This window comes from Lutjanus erythropterus, chromosome 7 (genome assembly GCF_056507025.1).
Source record: "Lutjanus erythropterus isolate fLutEry1 chromosome 7, fLutEry1.hap2, whole genome shotgun sequence".
Classification (NCBI taxonomy): Eukaryota; Metazoa; Chordata; class Actinopteri; order Lutjaniformes; family Lutjanidae; genus Lutjanus; species Lutjanus erythropterus.
In genome coordinates, this window is record NC_139323.1 from 27,217,287 (window position 1) to 27,237,596 (window position 20,310).

At 37.6% G+C, this 20,310-nt stretch overlaps 1 protein-coding gene across 3 annotated transcripts; it reads right to left on the reverse strand.

Moving 5' to 3' along the window:
- Positions 1-7,224: 7,224 nt before the first annotated feature.
- On the reverse strand, positions 7,225-19,648 carry alkal1 (ALK and LTK ligand 1). 3 transcript variants are annotated; one of them, XM_084722258.1, is made up of 6 exons: positions 19,009-19,648; positions 18,406-18,687; positions 13,663-13,716; positions 12,926-13,006; positions 10,149-10,226; positions 7,225-7,398 (listed from the first exon to the last, which is right to left on the reverse strand). In XM_084722258.1, the coding sequence occupies exons 2-5, from the start codon at positions 18,674-18,676 to the stop codon at positions 10,162-10,164; spliced, it is 471 nt and encodes a 156-aa protein (XP_084578384.1). In that variant the 5' UTR covers positions 18,677-18,687; positions 19,009-19,648; the 3' UTR covers positions 7,225-7,398; positions 10,149-10,161. The 3 variants fall into 3 exon arrangements, with proteins under 3 accessions (XP_084578384.1, XP_084578382.1, XP_084578381.1); XM_084722256.1 differs by having other exon boundaries at positions 10,153-10,226; positions 12,926-13,009; XM_084722255.1 differs by having other exon boundaries at positions 12,926-13,009.
- Positions 19,649-20,310: the final 662 nt, after the last annotated feature.

Consider the following 20,310-nt stretch of genomic DNA (forward strand, 5'->3'; position numbering starts at 1 on the left):
CTGGTCTGTGGCACAATCGGTCTGCCTGCACAAAATGGCACCTGGTACATTTGGCTGAGGCACACACACACACACGCACACACATATGTCTCCACAATCACAAAACCCTTTTATTTATGTCTTTAAGCCTTTTTCCCCACACAGGAGTGTGGATAAGTAAAATGTCCTTTGAACATATTCTCTATCAGCAATAAAGTGTAAATATTGAAGATAAAAACATGCAGGTGTGTGTGTCTTGGCTGAGGCGTGCACACACATCACCACAATCAAATAACACACCTTTCACTGATGTTAAACAGCGTGTGTGTGTAAAAAAAAATATTCTCACTACTAATAAGGAATCAGGAATTATTATTAGAATTATTATGCTCAATAAATTTCAGTAGACCTGCAAAGTGTACACAGGACAGGATCACAGCTGTCAGATCATTTTTAATAGATCAGTCACATGAAGCTGGAGCAGTTGTAGTGTTTATGTCTGTGTGATTATCATGATCTTATATCGTTATATCTGACCACGAGACCAGTCCGACCTGGGGAGAAAACGATACGTGTACTTCTGTCAGAGCCTGATGCTGGAGCGACACCTCAATCCGGTTTAGGTGGGTGTCCAGCCAGGTCCAGCTTTGCAGCCAGACTCTCCTCTGCTCCCCTGCTCCTCACTCATCTCCACTGCCCACTGGCTCCTTCTTCAGGAGCTTGTCCTTGCTGTGTAAAAATTATGATGATAATAATGAATTATAAAACAATTTCAAGGTGCTTTAGTGTAAAACATAACCAGTTACATAACTGCATGACATTTACTGTGCAGGTATTATATTACGTTTTTGCAGACATTAATATAAAATAAAGTATTTACAGATGAAGCTGCTTTGGAGACGTCCTGCCATCTCCATATACTGCGTGGTCTCTTGCACTTTAACTTCTCAAATCAGGACATCTGTCTCCTCGTTTTAAAAAACTTTTCTCTTCGTTTCCTCCCAAGAAAACCACTGTCATGCTGACAGTTTGCGCTCCTGGGGCACCTGCTTCTTAAAGGTGATGAGAAATTACTTTCTGATTGGTTTATTGCATGTTTGGCCTAAACTCACCTGTGAATTAATCAGCTTAGGTGCAGCTGAAGGTATATCCTGCTGTGTGCTGCTGGCACAAGGGACGGGACAGGGCAGGATACCCCTGCACCCCTGGCGCAAGACAGCAAAGGTGGATTTGGACACACCTGAATAAATTAAATCCATTGTGTCTCTTCTTCCGCTTTCCACTTGCGCTTTCGATCAGTGTAAGATATGGCCCTAAGTGTTGTTCTGCCATTTGTGTTCATGACATAATGGCCTGGATGGATACTCTCTATCACACTATATGTGCAGCTGTAAGTGTTACATATCATGTCAGCCATAAATGCTGTTGCCTACAAAATTATATTTAAAAGGTTTAGCAATAAGCATAAGATACTTTGTCATAAAATGTACAAGTTAGGAGGGATACACACATTGCTGCTGAAATTTAAATTGCTGCAAGAGACACTATTGACCACAGTGGCCTTTTACTTTTTGCCTGTACCTTTTACATACAGATGTAACAGATTGTCGCCCGTATTTTACACTAAGTTAATATTATTTCCCTGGTTGTAGAAATGAAATGAATATGTGATATTTTAATCAAGAAAATGCTGAAAATTACTAAAATACTGTATAAGATTAATGCTAATTTCATATCATGAGTCTTGTATTACAGTTTGATTTTGAAATGACCAAAAATGCACGTGCACACTTGAACTGAGATGATCTGTTCTATTGCATTTGTTGTCATCACTCAAATTATACCTCATCTGTTTAGTAAAGAGATGAATTAAGTAAACAAACTGGGGTGTTTGTGTATGTATGTATGTCAAAGAGAGTGAATATTACACTAAACTTATAACTGCCTTGATAAATTTTCACTTTTGCCAGCCTTCTCATCTGGAACAGAAAATAGACTCATTCAATACCTCAGCTCCTGTCTCCACACAGTGATGCTTGTTTTGTGTCCCTTGTTTTGCCTTTAACCGCTAACCAAATAGAAATTATATTAATGAGAAAAGATCTTGAATTCCCTTTCAATAGAGCATACTCAACTGTTAAATTAATCAGCAACTGTTTTGACATTCAATGAACTGTTTTAATTGATTTTTGTTAACAGATTTTTAAGAAAATGTCCAAATTCTCTTATTTCAGCCTCAGAAATGTGAATATGTTCTAGTTTAGTCCTGTATGACAGCAAAGTGATTATCATTGGGTTGTGGACAAAACGTCACGTCAGGCTTTGGGAAACAGTGATCAACCTTTTTAAACCATTTGCTGACATTTCAAGGACCATACAACTAACTGATTAACCAGGAAACTGATAATAATCATGAGTTGCAACCATAGATCAGTATGTAAATTATTAGAAACATCACTATGCTTGTCAGTTCAGATGTATAAATCACTCCCCTAAAAGTGGAACTGAGGCATTTATTTTTAACTCAATTTGATAAATGAACATTTATGTAATTCGTAGACATTTAGTTCCAAAGAAAGAAAACAAACTCGATGCTAACTGTGAATTAACGATGTCACATGTCAGTGTCAGAGTGAAAGAACAGATTCAGCTGAAAGATGCCTTGCAGTCAATCAGTGTGTTTAGTATTAGCCATGGTAGGTGTCAGAGCACACACACACAGGGGGGCATGTAGAGGGGGCGGCAGGGAGAGACCTATGCCAACACCTCCAGCACACGGGATCAAAGACACTGCAGCTGGCGTACAGACAGCTGCAGCAGTTCTCTTCTCGTCAAACTGTCCTGTGCAACACAGACCGGAGACTATATAATATCTTGAAAGTGCAAAGTGGGGGTCAAACATATTCAAAACATATTCAAAACGTCACGCCTACAACACTCAAAGGAACAATAGAAGCTGCTTTCTTTATTAAATATGTCAAAGTAAATCATATCCATGATATTTCTATTCTGGTGCAATTCAAACACTGCAGAAGAGCTCACTGTGATGACAATTCATTCATCTCTCAGCTGTCAAATTCCTAATGGCGGCTGAATTATCTGAATGTATACTATTGATGACTCATGTAGGGATTTATGCATTCTACCAAAGACATAGGGAGAGACATGAATTAATCATGAGACATGGAGTGAATCAATGAACCTTCTACAACATTTTTACAGCCATCAAGGCTACTGTGATCACTATAAATACAGTGGTTTGCTTAAATGAGGCCTTGGGGGTCCAAGAAATTGGATTAAAGTGTTTACCTTTGCCACGAAATTCTTCTGCAGATGGGAGGGGGGGATATATGTCATAAGAAGCCATGTTCAGCTATGTTATCTTCCCTGAATAGTTGACGCGTGAAACATTTCAGTGAGGGCCAAAGGGATAATCAAATAACAAATGCTTGTATGATTTCAAAGTCAATTAAAGACAGGAATCGGGCTAATCCATTTACTTAGTGTGCTGGAGCCATTTTATTTTAAGTCTTAAGTTAAAAGATAAAGAGAATAAGAGATAAATTGAGAAAGAGTGTAAGATAGGATTTTTCTCAATTTGGTATTACAGAAACAAATCCTAACTAACGTCAAAAATCCAATTTTATCTCACTTCATCCTATTTTATCTCAGATTAGGAAATCCTAAAAACTCAATCCAACTTTTATTTCTATTGCCTAGCAACCAATACTAACTTTTCTCATATTGTGACGCTTAATGTCTTTGTAACCTCTGTTTTGTTATCAATGAATGATACAGAGGGATTAAAAGAATGGAGAAAAATAAAACAACAGTAGGCTCATAACTGAGAAATTTGAGTTAGTTAGAAGTTTTGATAACATCTGTAGAGAAATCTTAAGATGTTCTTTTTGGGAAATTTGCAACAATGCTAACTTGGAAAATATAAGAACTATTATCCTAAAGGAAAGATAGTTTTTCTTTTTTGAAGCTGAGATCTTTGTGTAATAGAGTGCTGCAGGGATGAGTCCTAAAACCCGAAAATTACTTAGCATATTAGCACTTCTGGTTCTTTTTTCTTTGATGGGTTTTTCATCATTTGTCTGAAATAAGGTCTGGGATTAACACGAGCCTAAGAGATTGTCATGTTTTGTTTTTTGACATAAAATATGGCAGTAAACACCACACTTGTGTTTTTTTAAGCTTTTCCATATCTTAAAAAAGGCTGTTGCTAACAAGCGGCTACATGAGGCTACAGACGTTGGGGGACGTTAAATGTCATCACACCGAACGCTGTTCACTCAGTGGGGGAAATGTTGAGTCACAAGACCCCAGTGTAGTTTGTTTATAGCCTAACATTAGCTTTTTATTTCTGGCGATTGCATTTACGCTTCCAAAAAAATAAAAGTGATGTTCGTTTTTGAAGATTATGTTGCTGAATGTGTCAGTATGATAATCTTTTGTTCGGCACAGAGCTCATTTTCTGCATTAATCAAAATCCAATGAACAAATCCCACTGGCTGTTTGTGGAGGGAACCAGGCAACGCTAACATCCGGGCCTACAAAAATGATATCCCTGCAGCACTCTATACACATTTCCTGTCTTCAGCTAAAATAGGAATACTGACTTAGAAACTGCTCATCTGTAATGGCATTTTTCCTAAATAAGATCCTCACCCTAATCACCATGATAACCAGTTCAGACAGGATATGCAATTTAGGAAGTTAATGTAATACAGGTATCAACTCAGACCTTGGGTTTGCTTGAAAGGTCCAAAGTCTGTTGCAAGACTGGTGTAACTGTCCAAATCCCAGCCTCACTGTACAGAACAAAGGACAAAAAAACAAAAGCTAATCTGTAACGCTTACCTATCAGTTTTAAAGAACACAACAATGCAGTTGGAGGTGACTAACTTCTGGTTAAAACATTGAGGTATTTCTTTCCTCTGCTGCTGAGCTTTGGTGCAACAGAGTGCAGTCTGACAGGAAGGAAATGGCCCGGCTTTGGTCTCTATTTACTATTTGTCGCACCGGCATTTCTCAGAGGTATCAGAGGGGGGATTTGGTGCTTGTGTGTAATTGTGTTAGAGCCCTCCCACATGCTGTCCCCAGTGCATCTTCTGTCTCCTCTCCTAATCTGTGCTGTTTGTCTCAGGATAAGTGATATCCTCCCCAGATTAGAACCTGGTGTCCCTGCTTTGCCCAGCCGGAGGGAAAGGGATCCCCTGTGCGTCCCCATGAGGTGCAAGCTGTATTTTTAGCTGCCTAATCCTTTTATAGCTCGGGCAGAAAATATTAACCCCTTTACATTAATTGTCCCTGGTAATCATGATACAGTATGCCAGAGAGGAAAGCGAACAGTTCTGCAGGTTTGACAATACTGGAATAATGGAAGTATAAGCATAAGAAGCATAAATTTCTAAGCTCCTCTGTTCCTGAGGAAGCTGTGATTTGTGGAAGAGAGGAAGTTGTCCATTTTATGGCCCTTCAGAAAAAGACGATCTCGTATTAAGTTATAAACACATTGTATGGACTAAGATCGCAATCACACTGGCAAGATTTGTGCATCCAACGAAAACATGGTCTTTTCAAAGGGAATTCAGTTCACAACCTTTTGAACTGACAGGGATGATTTTTTTTTTTTAACGATCTCAGAACATGCCAAACTTTGTTGAATAATGCATGATCCAATGTAACAAATGTTCCTGCTGAGTCTGTAGAGACATGCTGGCGTGAGAACTGAGCTGTTGTAATCTTTGGCTTAGCGTATGTTTTCTTCAGAACCTTGTCTATCAGCATCTCGATGTCTGTGTGCGGCTCAATATTTATTTCACTACCCCACTAAAAACAGCAGACAATCATTGTAACTATTTCCCAGACACACGTCAGAGTAGAGTACATGATTATATAAGATGACAAGAAGAAGAATGTTGTGTTCTGTTTATTTTGTTAGGACTTTATGCTGTTATAGTGTATAGTATTGTATGGGTAAGTAATTTAAACTCCCTTATCTCCCATTAGAAAGTCACTGTGAGGAAATGACAGCTTTGCTTGTTTTAATTCTCATACACAGTGTTTGTTGTTTTCCATTTACGAAATCTGAAAGGCAAACAAGCAGGATCTTTCCATAAGACATACGACTCTTTTCTTGTCTGGCACGAAGGGAAGTCAAGTTGAACATATGTTCGTTGTGAATCAGACAGTTTTTTCCAACATGTAACAAGTGGGCTGAGGCTCCAGGTCCGTAATAGCAGCACGCTTCATTCATCGAGAACACGTTTGCTTGAAACACTTAGGCTTCTTAAACTGCATTTTATCAACTGGACAAGAAACTCTTGCCAGAGCAATTTGCCAAGCCTCCCAAAACACAAAAAAAGATGCTCTTATAGAAACAAACTTGGATTATCCACTTACGCTCAATTATAGCCACGCAATTTAGATAATCTCCATAGAAAACTGCAAACATTGAAAATGCCTTGCACATGTGATTACTTAAAGAGGTTGCTAAGCTTTTGCTGGTTTTATCGAAAGTAAACTTCTGTTGAGCTTGAATTGCTCAACATCCTGTTGAGTCCAGGAGTCCAAGACATCTGACAGCTATGACAGAGTGTGTGATTAACCTCAAGAATCTGCCAGAGCTTTTGCAACAAACTCCAGTTACGGGAGGGAATTCAGTCATGGTAACACCTGCTCAGAGGAGCAGGGACAGAGGAAACTGCATCATTGAGGTGTGGAAGAATGAAACCAAAATGTTCAGGCCAGAAAGAGATGGAAAGAGTTTTTTTTTTTTTCAATAATAACTAGTCCACTCCCTTGAGCTCCATTTGCAGTCACACCCATCACACTGCCTGCCTCTGTGTGGCTGAGCCAACTCATGTTTTTCTTCATTCCCCTCATCTCCAATAATAGCAAAACAGGCTGTGCTTCAATAATCTTTATTGTTCAATACTGCAGTGCATTATCATCACTGATGTCATTCCATATGTTCTCACTGTCAGCAATCACTCAAGTGCCAAATAAAATGTAATGAAGACAATGATGGAGCATGACAAATCTCTCAGACCAATACTGGAGGAGGAATTTATATATACGGAGAAGAAGGAAAAAAAGCTTCCTCTCCATCAGATATAACTTTTATAACCAAAATAATCTGATTTTGAATAATTGTGAAATTATTATATACATACCCTTTCAATAAATAGGAGTATTCAATATTAAATTAACGTTTCCTTACAAATATATGGTACAGACAAAAGCAAATCCATTCAAAAACAACCAACAATGTCCATCAGCATTTTCAGTAATGACAACAAAAACGACAAAAATAGAAACACTATAAACACAACAATGTTCATGCGACTGCTGTGGATTTGAAGGCACTTCCTTGGCAACACATTAATCCCTCTTCCATTATTTTGGAACCTGGAATTAAACAGGAAAAAATGATTAGAATCAAACATCAGTTTTTACTTTAAAGCTGCATTTTAGAGAAAAATTGTCTTTTGTCCAGTATTGGCAAAGACACATCTTCACATCTTGGCCATTCTGAGGAAGTCGTGTGGTCAGCCTCTAAAGAGGGCCATTACTGGCATTCCTCGATGTTATGTCTAAGCTCATTCAGAAATGACCAGGATGACTAAATAATGAATCACTTAATGCTCCTTCAATAGTCCGTCGATTGTGATATACGTTTGTCAGATTTCTCAGAACAGTGCAGAAAGGATTATCTGGTTCACTTGAGAAACTGAATACTTGAGGATGTGTCAGCCTCTTCAATTTTATCATCACCGAAGTCCTATACCACGAACGACTCAAATTAACTGAAATGGCCACGAGTGTAGATGAACTCTCACAGCCATCACTCACCAGTTAGACCTAAGTGCTAATTCGCTGAGAGCACATGCTTTTACTCACGTTGGATTTAGGACTAGACAGTGAAGGAATTCATCAGACCTGCTGTCATCAAAGATCACCTTAACAAAGGGATGACTTTGACTACATCCAAAATTACTCCACTGACGATAGTCTGAGTCCTGCCTTTGTCTTGAGAACCGCTATGTTTAAGGTTATTGGTTTGGTTGAGGTTATTGTAAGATGCATGTGGCAATCACAATGGATTCATACAAAGAACACCTCAATGTGTGCATTACTGATTCTAAAATGTTTTCTTTTTGTTTTGAGTTACATCACCTTTTAACAACAGTCAGTAAGCGTATGGGGACTGAGGATACTAACTGTTGAAGTTTTAAAGTTAATTTTTTTTTACTATTTTTGGTAAACAACAAGTGCTCAACAGTCTGTGGTCTCTGTTTCTCTGTCTCTCTATTTTGTGCTTCATAATGTTTCAATGGGAGACAGGTCTGGGCTGCAGCAGGTCAGTCTAGTACCTTAACTCTTTTACTATGCAGCCACAGTATTGTAACATGCAGAATGTGTCTTGGCATTGTCCTGCTGAAATAAACTAGGATGTCTCTGAAAAAGACATGTTCCTGATGGCAGCATATGTTGCCCCAAAACCTGTACTGTATTCAGAAATAATGGGGCATTCACAGACTGAGTTTTTCCTGAGTTGTGACTCAGAAAACATGCACGCTCGGTCAATTCTCGAGTCAGTACCGCTGACCATGGCTTACAACAGTTGAGTTGGGCACTGCACAGTGGCTGCCAGCTGCTCCTAATACTGGGGTGGATTAAATGCAGAGACTGTAACTCTTTATAATTGTACAGTAACAGTTAAGTTGACCTTTGAGAGCCTTCATTCTGATCATTAGGGAGAATTTGTGAAGAACAAGAGAAACAGCCACCTGCTCAAATAGTAGTTTTCTTCTTTTTTCTACAGTGAATGTGTACACTATCAAAATCACTGTAATTTGCATGCGTTTGCCAGCGGACCATCATGATAAGAGTCAGCTTAATAATGTTAATTCCAGTACAAGAGGGATGTTTGCTGCCTTTTAGTGGGTAAAAAAGGTGCATATCTTGAGTCGGAAAGTCTCATGCATCCCTGATTTTCTTGGTATCCGGTCTGTGAAACTGATTGAAATGTTTTATGATTATCTGAAATTTTAAAGACACAATTAAGCAATTAATCGACTAATCATAAAAAAAAAATCACTAGATTAATCCTTAATCAAAATAATAGTTACCATGGTTACATTTGCAGATGCAGTAATGGAGGAACTGACCATCACCAGTCACCAGGTAAACTATTTCTTATGATGAATGAAACCAGTGGAAGAGCATCAGCAGTATGGAACTGAGCAAACCAAACATACAGTGTTGTTCTAAACATGTAATATAAACAAGACATAAATAAACAATTTATTCATATAAATAATAGCATGTAAAAGTTATTCTCAAATCGATTTTAATGTACCTCTGTGATGTTCGAGCAGCAGAATAGACAGGAGACACTTGGCCAAGTGTTTCTAGACATTATTTCCCACATATACTAAACAACATGAATCAAAGGTTGTAATATATCATTCTCCTACTCATGAACACACATTTTTGTGCAACTTCAACCAACCAGCATCTGACAGGAAAGTGTTACAATATGTCCAACACCGACCAATAAAATATTGTCAAGGCATAAAAATTTTAAACAGATGCACTACAGATATGTTTCTGATTATGTGCACATTAGTTTTCCTTATTTTCCCATCAGGCACATTAGAATAACTCTGATCATGAGCAACAGAGCAAGTATTCCTTGTCTCACTGAGAGAAAATGATAAAAATGTATAAACACTAAAAAGACACAAGGCAAACATGCAAGTGGCTGCTAGATTTGCTTTATTCACCAGACGAAAAAAGCCCAGTAGTAATCTCTTGAGTAGTGGGTAAAATCTGAACATTTGCTAACCATTTGAGTTAGCTGAGAGATCCATCTCCATCAGACTTTTTAATGTTTCCATCTGACACATTTTAAAATGAGAACCCTGTAAAAAGGTCTGAAATACAAGACAAGTAGTCGTTTTTGTAGCTGCATGTATGTTTTAAGGTATCAGTGTTGGTATTGGCAGATACTGAAATTCAAAATCAGATCTGAACTGAAAGCAGTGGGTAGATACACTGAATATGTAGTATGCAAATCTTAATAAACAGTTAAACAGTTTTACTTTGACAATCATGTGTGGACAGAGTGTGTATGAATAAAGGAAAACACTTACTTACATGCAGTATCTACGATTGCATGCAGAGTGGACTCATTGCTAATCGTGTTAGCAATCTTGCACATCTTTTGTAATCTGAAAAAGACAGTGGGGAAAGGCCATTAATATATGTTAACATGACACTGTCCTTACAAAACTCAAAGCTTTAAATTCTTTTGATACTGTCAGGTATTTTTAACTGTTTATAAACTTGCAAATATCCCAGTTTTTTTTAAATAGACGTACCATCAGACCTTTAATAACACCACGTACTAGTACTGAATACATAACAGTGTCAAAGTGAGAGGGGAAAAAATGTTAAGTGAAAAAGACACAAGAGCCAGTGCTGACGTCAGAAGTGTTGCAATATGCAAATTCCTGACTGAGCATTTAAAGTTGCAGTGTTATGCTCTGCATGTAAAGTACACAATCACTCATGTTTTCTAATAACATCATCAGTAACATTAGCATGAGAAACGAACCATAGATGCTGCCGTCAACAATACTCTGCGTCATCCTAATCCAGCAGACACACAAATGAATCCTGATTGGGAACCAATCGCCATCATGTCCACCGTGTCTCTGTGTCTGTCTTAAACTGTCCACTGTGTATCACAGCAGGACATTTATTCAGTGGTGGAATGTAACAATACATTTACTGCACTTTACTTGAGTATCTCAGTTTTATGCAACTTTATACTTCTACGCTACATCTCAGAGTAAAGTATTGTACTTTTTACTCCTCTACATTTGTCTGACAGCTTTAGTTAGTTGTTACTTTCAGATTACAAATTTTCATACACTTTCTGTTCCAAGGAAATGATGCGTCTCCAAGATTGTCTGTTTTTATGAGCTCGTGAAAAGTTGCTGTTTTAGAGATAGGCTATGGGTTTTATATAATATGATGAACCAAACAGGTAGGAGAAACTATTGTGGCTGTGACAAAAAAAATGCAAAAGGCTATATCTAGAGTACGTGTTTGGTTTGTCCATTCAGGGCTGCTGCAGAAACATGGCAGCCTGCATGTAGGAGGACCTACACTGTATAAATACAAATGTCTGCCAGTAAAACCCTGTAAATCTTGCATGCTGGACTTTTAACGCAGTGATATTAATGCAGAAACTTTACTAATACTGGTAACATACTGACTGTTGACATTTTACTGCAGTGAGTGCCTTTACTTTTGATACTTCAAGTACATTTTGCTGATAATATTTTTTGTTTTGTAAGCTGGACTTTTGTTTATAGTGGAGTATCTTCCATTGGTGAAAAGTGTAGTGAAATGGAACTAAAAGTACTGTTACATTACTGAAATATTACTTCTACAACTACAATAAAACTACTGGCAATAAAAATAGAGTATTAATGACTTTTTAACTGTTGATGTTTGATGCAACATTAATTTTAACAGTAATTTGAGTAGTTGTAAGTTGTTACTTCCACCATTGGTGGCATTTGTAAGGATCTGAATAGGTCTACTTCTTCCACCACTGCATTTATTCAGTGCTTAAAGTTTGACTTCATGCTTACTTGTCTGTGTCACAGATGCTAACGACAGCACAAAAACAGTCTGGTTAAATAGATGTCACATCTGTGATGGAGGATCATCTGCATTTCTCTGGTGCCTGCTTGGCATCATCGCCTTAATTCCCAAATGTAAACATCCCAGAGAGAAGGACTGATGTTTCAGTTTACAAACTGTGGCTAGAACTCTTGGGGCTTCAACATCAGTGGTTCCCAACCTATGGTTTAGGACCCTCCAATTACCAGCTTGGAGGCTAAGCACTGTGGACAGGGTCAGCAGCAAAATGCATTTTAGCCACTTAAAGAAGGGCCCATCTAAAAAAATCTATATCAGTTTAAGTGTACGCTATATTTAGAATATTTTCACCACTTAACCTCGCCGTCATCAAGGTAAACTGGTAAACTACCATCATATAAGCCACATAAGTCATTTTACGTTGCTGAATACAGGAGTTGCTGGTCTACTTCTGTCTCAATTGGTTAGTTTGTTAGTTTGTTTGTTTGTTGTTACTGTGTGATTTCAGCGAATCCAAACTATCCTTTTAAGACAATTAAGTCACACAAAACACAAACAAAGTCACAGATCAAGGCAGAAGTAGACTAGCAACTCCTCCAGAATAACTCCTAAAGCAAAGCTGGGCAAATATTAAAATATTAAGTATTTTATTTACGTATTTAATATTAATATTAATATTAAATACTTAAACTGATTTAGATTTTTAGGAGGCTAAAATTCATTTTGCTTCTGACCCTGTCTACAGCAGTACATTTCTTAGGGGCCATCTAATGCCTAGTGCCATGTACTGTAAGTAATACACTGACAATCCATAAGGACCTCATACAACCCCACTTCAAATAATCCGAACCACCACTGAAGTGGTCATGAGTAAATACGAAACAATCAAAGTTAAACTTTGGAAAAAAACATCTTTACATATTGTTTATTATTTTAGCACTCAGCTAATCTGCACAGTAAAAAGACCACAAAAAAAACCAAAAAGAAAAAAGCAAAAAATAAATGAATAAATACAAAAGCAAAAACTAAAACAGCACAAACAGAAACCTCTCAGCTCACATAACAGAAACCGTTCCAACTTTAGCAAATACTGTGCGCATGGGGGAATAAATCATTCACAACGCTGATTGAAAACATACAAAAACATTTTGGGGCCTTTAAATCACAAAATGTTTGATGATAAAGGATGGCACAACACACACACACTGAGCACATTATAAAAAAGAGCAACACGGGAGGAAGAAGGCATACATACATGCTGGTCTTGAGCAATCCCTTGTGTTGTGATAAAGTCTATGAAAGTGTGTTCTGCACTCCGACGAGAACTTGACTGGTCCTGCTTAATGGAAAAGGTCTTGTCAGGCAAAATGAAAAGGATTTCAAAGGCTCTGTTATTTTCTCTTTAATCAATCTGCTAGTATAAGCATGCGTGAGCAAACAGTGAATATGTGAGTAAACAATAAAAACAGAAAAGTGAACAGTGCACCATTATTACGGAGTCGGGGTTCAACTGGACATTGAGTCCTCACTTATAATCACCTCTTAAGAGTTTCTGCACCAACAGTTAAACTTCAAGATTTTCACACCAATAATGAAGTCTACTCATAGGTCCTGAGACAAATAATCAGCTTAACCTTGCACTGCCTTCAACTTATTCCTGTCGGCTTCAGACCATGTGCTATTTCTCTGCACCATTGCCCTACAGCTAAGTCAGGCAACCCTCTTCTGACCCACAGCGGTTCCAGTGTTCACAAAGCTTTCTCTGACTTAAGCATACTGTATGTTGGCTTACAGGAATGAACGCTGTTTTCTCAAAGGGGCAAAATATAGAATTTCCAGCTAGAAAAGTTGCCTGGGAAAAATGCCAAGTATGCTCTAAAAATGTTTGCTAGATAAAATAGTTTTGCTATGTCTGCAGAGGAACGCGGCGAAACCCAATCAAGACCTAAACTTTGCACTCGTGTTGTTTGTCTTTGATGGCAATTTTCTTACCTGTGAAATGCTGAATGAATTTGCCTTTCATGTTTACATCTCTAGGAACAATTTCTGGAAAAAGAAAATCACTGTTAGCTTGTCAATCAACAGATCATTTTACAACAACTGAGCACTTGCCAAAAGTTGCACAGTAATCATGATGAATATGACACTTTCAAAGTCACCCTCCCCTGCAGGTATCATTGTGACGCAAGAAATGTCTCAATATCGTCACTTTAAGGTACAAATATATTTCAGTCCACATGAGGCAGCATGATTATTATTCATGTTTAATATCATTGATGATGTTGGTCATTAAAATTATTTAACTGCACTCATTCCATCTTATATAATCATTTCTAACTACAGCTGTCTAAATGAACACTATTCCTGTTCATCAGTAGTGCAACCAATGGATTATTACTGTGATGAACCTATACCTTTATACAGGGCTGCACAGTTAATAAAAAATATTCAGATTGCAATATAGATAAGTGCAATATACAAATTACAGCAGCTGTATTTTTTTTTGATAAAGGAAAAATGTGTGACAAACAGCATTATGGCTGCTGAGATGCCTTGAACTACAAATCTTGTTCTCCAGATGTGAAATAACATGTTTGTTTGGTACAGAGCCCAAGAAATGTCACATCATCATGATTTTAATTGTTTGTGTGTGTGTGTGTGTGTGTGTGTGTGTGTGTGTGTGTGTGTGTGTGTGTGTGTGTGTGTGTGTGTGTGTGTGTGTGCAAATTAAATCTGTGATGTAAAAAAGATCATTCCCAGTAATTGTGAATCATATCAGAATATCTGTCAAAATAATCTTAATATGATTTTTTTTTTTTTACCATATTGTGGAGCTTTACCTTTCTATTATTCTCTATATTATCTGCTGCCGGTAGGGGCATTTCATAGGTTCTAGATGGGGATAAGGGAAGCCCCCTCTCTACTTAATGTCCATGCAGGCAACACATGTATGTCAATGTGTCTGATAACACATTAGCCACGCTAACAGGCTAAAGAGATTATATTGGAGTTTAATGCTCATCAGAGTAAGTCCATGCTAGTAGATTCTGAACTAACATTACACTAGCCCCCAGACCCAGGAACATGTAATGCTGTAACTGCAGGAGAAGGTTGGCAAATAGGGGTCAGTGGCACTCTACCAGGGGTCTGTGAAAAGTTTTCAGTCATTCGTTTAAATTATTGTATTTAAAGCAAAATGATTTTTTTAATAACAGAAAGCTTCCTGATTCAACAAATATGTTAATTCTTAAATCTAAAAATTGTTCATAGATTACATTATACTCTAATAATCTATAACTCTTAATAAATATGTATAAGTCTTTTTCCTGCTAAGCACACGTCACCCGTTACTGGTGGAAACATGCTCTCTCTACAGGGACATACATGAGGGAGAACCTCTGATTAAGATCATTTGAAAGTCAATGCAGGAAGTCCTTTAAAACATCATTTTAAGTTCAAGTAGAGCCAGAATAACTCCACCTAACCACTCCGTTTAAAATGATAAGCACACCATATATTTTAGTACTCTAAAAAGAGTTATGGAAATACAAGGGACAAATGTGCCATCAAGCCAAAACCCAGATGTAAAGAGTGAAAACGGCAGCCTGGACATGTTCTGTATTTTCTGGGCATTAATAAATGCATGTCAACAAGAATAAAATACAGAAGTGTAAAGCAGCCAGTCTAAATCTTATTCCTTGTGCCAGATATATGAAAAGAGAAACTGTATGAGAGAAAACCAGCTGTAAAAATAAAAGTGTTTCCTTATATTATGTCTGTTTTACCATAGCTGCCACTCTGATGACACAGCCAGGCTTTTGAGGAACACACAGAGACAGCTGATAGTCTATAGGATGAGAACACATCAGCGGGTTTACAGATGGTTTTCCTTCCTCCTCATTATGCTCAAAACATCTATCCTTGCGTGACCATGGATCTTTGGCACTATAACACGCACCAGTTGCTAATATGCTGCTTTGAATATCCTCAAAAGATAAATTCCATCCAGCCAGTGGTCTGAGAAAGGTACTTTTCCAATTGCATAAGCTGGGGCCAGGACTTTGAGCTTTACAATGTCTGCGCAACATCTCTAAAAGATGATCTAATTGATAGTGATGGTGGGGAGAATCTGAAATAGCAAATAAAAAAAAAAACATACTGTGCTCACTTAGCACTTAATAAACCCCCACTGCACATACCAATGAGGCACAGTAATAGACCACTTAAAGTTAACTTTGCCTGTTGCGCTAATAAACACAGTTAGTGTACATAAAAGGATTTTCTGGGTACTTTGTCTTTATTACAGTCAGACTTGGACAAACCTTCTGTCTTGAATCTCAGATAATTGAAGAGATATGTATCAAAGATATACTCAAATTGCTTAATTCCAGCTGGATATGACGCTTTATTTAAGTCAATAACGGCAGAGCTGCAACAATGTCAGACACAGCTCAACATCCGGTTACTGCAGGAGAAATCAACAAGGGTCAGTTATAGTGAGAATTATATTGAAGTAAGGCTGCAACTAACACTTATTTTCAATGTTGACCAATCTGTCTATCATTTTCTCAATTGATCGATTAGTTGTTTGGTCCATAAACTGTCAGAAAATGGTGAAAATGTTGATTACAGTTTCCCAAAGGCCTAGGTGATGTCCTCAAATGCCTTTTTTGATCCACAACCCAAAGACATTCAGTTTATTGCCATGGCAGAGTAAAGAAACCAGAAAATATTCAGATTTCAGAAGACTGAGTTGCAGCATTTGGACATTTTTCTTACAAGACGATTTAAAATGATTAATTGATTATCAAAATATTTGATGATTAATTTAATAGTTGACAACTAATCCATTAAATGATTAATCATTACAGCTCCACACTGAGGGTCAATTTGTTTAGGTAAGATTTAGAAGCTCAAATTGATAAAACAAATAAATGAAGTTATCTTTATTGGAGCAGCAATGATTAAATCAATTGCCAACTGTTTTTATAATCGATTAATCGGTTTGAGCAACTTTTCAAGAAAAAAAGAAAAAATTGTCTTATTTCAGCTTGTTAAATGTGAATATTTTCTGGTGTCTTTACTGCTCTGTGATAATAAACTGAATATCTCTGGTTAATGGACAAAACAAGGCATTTGAGGACATCATCTTGGGCTTTGGGAAACACTGGCTGACATTTTTCATGATTTTCTGACATTTTATGGACCGAAGAACTAATTGGTTACATGAGAAAATGATCAACAGCTTAATCAATTATGAAAATAATCATTAGTTGCAGCCCAAATTGAATATCATTCTTTCTAGAACTGATCATTGTTCACTTCTCCTGAAGTAAATGGATGTTGAGCTGTGTCTGAGGTCTCTGATAAATGAGAATGTGCTTGTTTCAGTTCTGCCTTTATTGGCTTACATAAAGCATTATGTGCAGACTGGATTTAAGACATTTAAGTAAATCTCTGGTAGTAAATCTTAAGTTTCTTCACTTCTATATGACAGTAAAGTTAATATTGTTGGGTTGTGGACAAATAAGACATTTGAGGGTGTCATCTTGGGCGTTGGGAAACACTGATTGACATTTGACTATGAGCTCTAGGCTAAGAAAGACAACGGTGCAATCTTTGTTGGTATTCAATAAGATGTACAGATAGATGTACTTCTGTTTAAAGAGGCTGGATATTTACATTTTTTATTTTCATTATCAATTATTCTGCCATTTTTTTCTCAGTTGTTTGCTTAAATGTTTGGTTTGTAAAAGAAAGGGTGAAAAATGCCAATCACCATGTCCAAAACTCAAAAATATTAAATTTACTACAATGTAAGGCCAAGAAAATCAATTAATCCTTATATTTGAGAACCTAGAACTACAATTTCTTGGCACTTTTGCTTGAAACATTACTTCAGAATAGTTGCTGATATATTTTATAGCCAATAAGGTTAAGCAATTTATTGATAAATTCAGAAAAGAATCAGCAATGAAAATAAAACTGAGTTACAGCCTTAGTCTTTATATAGTCTCCTCTTACGGTCTCTCTTTCTGTAATTGCAGTCAAAAGGAGTGTTTGAGTTACAGAGACTTTGACGCAGCATCATAAATTACATTAATGTGACACAAAACAGACAATCTTGTCTCTCTGCTCTGTGTCTAATGTGTCTTTCGGAGATGCTAGTGATTGGTGATGCTCTGTGGCACGTCATAGTGTGCGTATGGGGTGGTCATCATTCATGTTTAAGATTCCACAGTGAATCATAATGAATGAATCATTCACAGGTTTGGCATGACGATGCTCCTCCTACATGAGATAATAGTACCTGTCCATGTCTCTGTCCATCAATCAATCTCAGTTTGAATGAGGGAGTGATACCATGATATGTCCAAGACATGCGGTGAAAAGACATCTCTCAGAAAGGACATCAAGTTTGATTAATGTGACATAACTCTTTTGTCCTAAACAGATGAAGCTCCTGGTTTATGTGCAGCATTGTGAAACCACTTTAAATTTAGTTGGACATTTAAAAACATAAAGATCTGGATACTGCACCGTGTCTTTGAAGCATGCATGAACAGGAAATTTCCTTTTCCATATATCTTGACTTCACATGCATGCACCAAGTTCCATTCAGCCGAACAAAATAAGATGTACAGCACAGACCAGACCAATGACAGCTGTCTCCCACGGTAAAATGGGGATTATGCCTTCATCATCAGGACCTAAAAATAAATCTTATCAGCTTACCTATGAGTCTACTGTTATCCAGCCTAGGAACATAGAAAGGCTTTTCCCGGGAGGAGAACTTCATGTCTTGGGCTGAAGTGAAGAGTCCACTGCTGCAGCGCCTGGAGACGGCTTTGTCTCGTTGCTGGCTTTCTCTGATAACCTGCAAGATTAGATCCAACAGGGTTCTTCTTTCTTTCTGCTTGACATCCTTGCTGTCCATACACTGGCCCGAGGTGATGAGCAGAAAGAAGATAGTCAACAGTATGTGCCATTTCCTCTCCACCTGCATGACTTCACTGTCTGAAAACATAAATAAGTTTGTTACACAGAGGTTTATGTGGTTTCTAAAGGGTGATTATATGGAATTAAAAAATAAAACAGCACACTTTGCACCACTCTTAAGCTCAACAGATGTATCAGCATGCCATTTTAGATCCTTTACAATCATAAAATTTCACACACACCCAAAAATCACTGACAGAGGGAACATGCACAGCCTCTAAAAGTGAAATTAGTCACCAGAAATGTTCTGGTGCAGTCTACTTTACGCAGCAGTCGTATTTTTTTTCTAGTTTAATACAAGGTTAAAACAAATGCAGCCAATCTAACTTTTGCACTTACTAGTTTAGGAGGTTAAAGATGCTTATGTCCTGCACAGTGGACACAGTTGTCTTCAGCAAATTCTTCCAGGCGTTGTCTGTGGTCCCGACAGGAGAGAGAGAGAACAGCCAGCAGATTGTGCTCACCACCGTCTTTCTTGAAATAATGCGTCCCTATTTATACGAGGAGCCACCTTCTTGAAGGTAATACAATCGATTTCGAGTGGGTGCTAAAGCAATGTTGACATCTTTGGTGCAATTTCTTCCAGTGGTATTCGCTCATTTTGCCATGCGCCCCTCCTTTACGCACCAAAACATTATCAAGTTGTAGTTTTTCAGAACTATTCAACTCCAAATAAAAATGACCCTCTCCACACAGTGTGATGGTTTAACAGCTAAAAAATGAACTCCAGTGATATTCCCATTCAAAAAAAAAAAAAAAGGCGACAAAGGCTGTGGCACTGCAGCGCGCAAGAAAGTAGTTGTCCAAATGGAGCAACTTGTTGGATGTTGGATGCAGAGAAGAGAAGAATCTGTGGGCCTGTAAGCTTCTAGCTGACCTGTCAGCGTGTCGATGTTTTTGTTCACCGATGTCCAAGTCTTGTGACCGCGTAAGCGCTGCAGAGAATGCGCCCCCAGAAGCAGCCATCCATCCGGCTGCTTTCCACCCTTACTGAATAGAAATCTACAATTGTGGTAAAGGTTTTAGGGATTTGAAATTAAAGGGAACATAAATGGTTAAAAAGAAATACAAAGGGAGTCCAAAAAAGTTATTAGACTGCTGGCTCAGCTGTCTGAGTTTTAAGTCCCTCCTTTAAATAAAATCAAACAGGAGTTTAATCTTGATGTAAACTACTGTAACAATCAATTAATACATTACGCCTGCAGATTGGTTCATATTTTCAGAGGTCATTTTGTTGAAGAAATTTATTAAGCTGCAAACTCCTTTATATCTGCCGGAATGTAAACTGCCACTGGCAGCTGCACACCGCATCTGCACTTTGCATGCATCCCGCTAGCCTGCATTACACGGTATATTTGGTATAAAAACGCTTCTTCACTCACAAGCTAAATGCCTGTGAATTCATAAAAAGGACGTCACCTAGTGGTGTCTCACTTGTTGCTGCTTGTTAATATGGTTCAAAGGAGTGGTATTATTACCTAAGTGCCCTTAAATTATGATGTTGGGGAAAAAAACTACCGTTAAATTATTATTGTTGTTGTTGTTGTTGTTGTTGTTGTTATAATTGTCGTTATGATTTAAAAGATGTTAAATTATTCACTTTCCAACATGATTTCCACTGATTAAAAGGTGACTACAAAA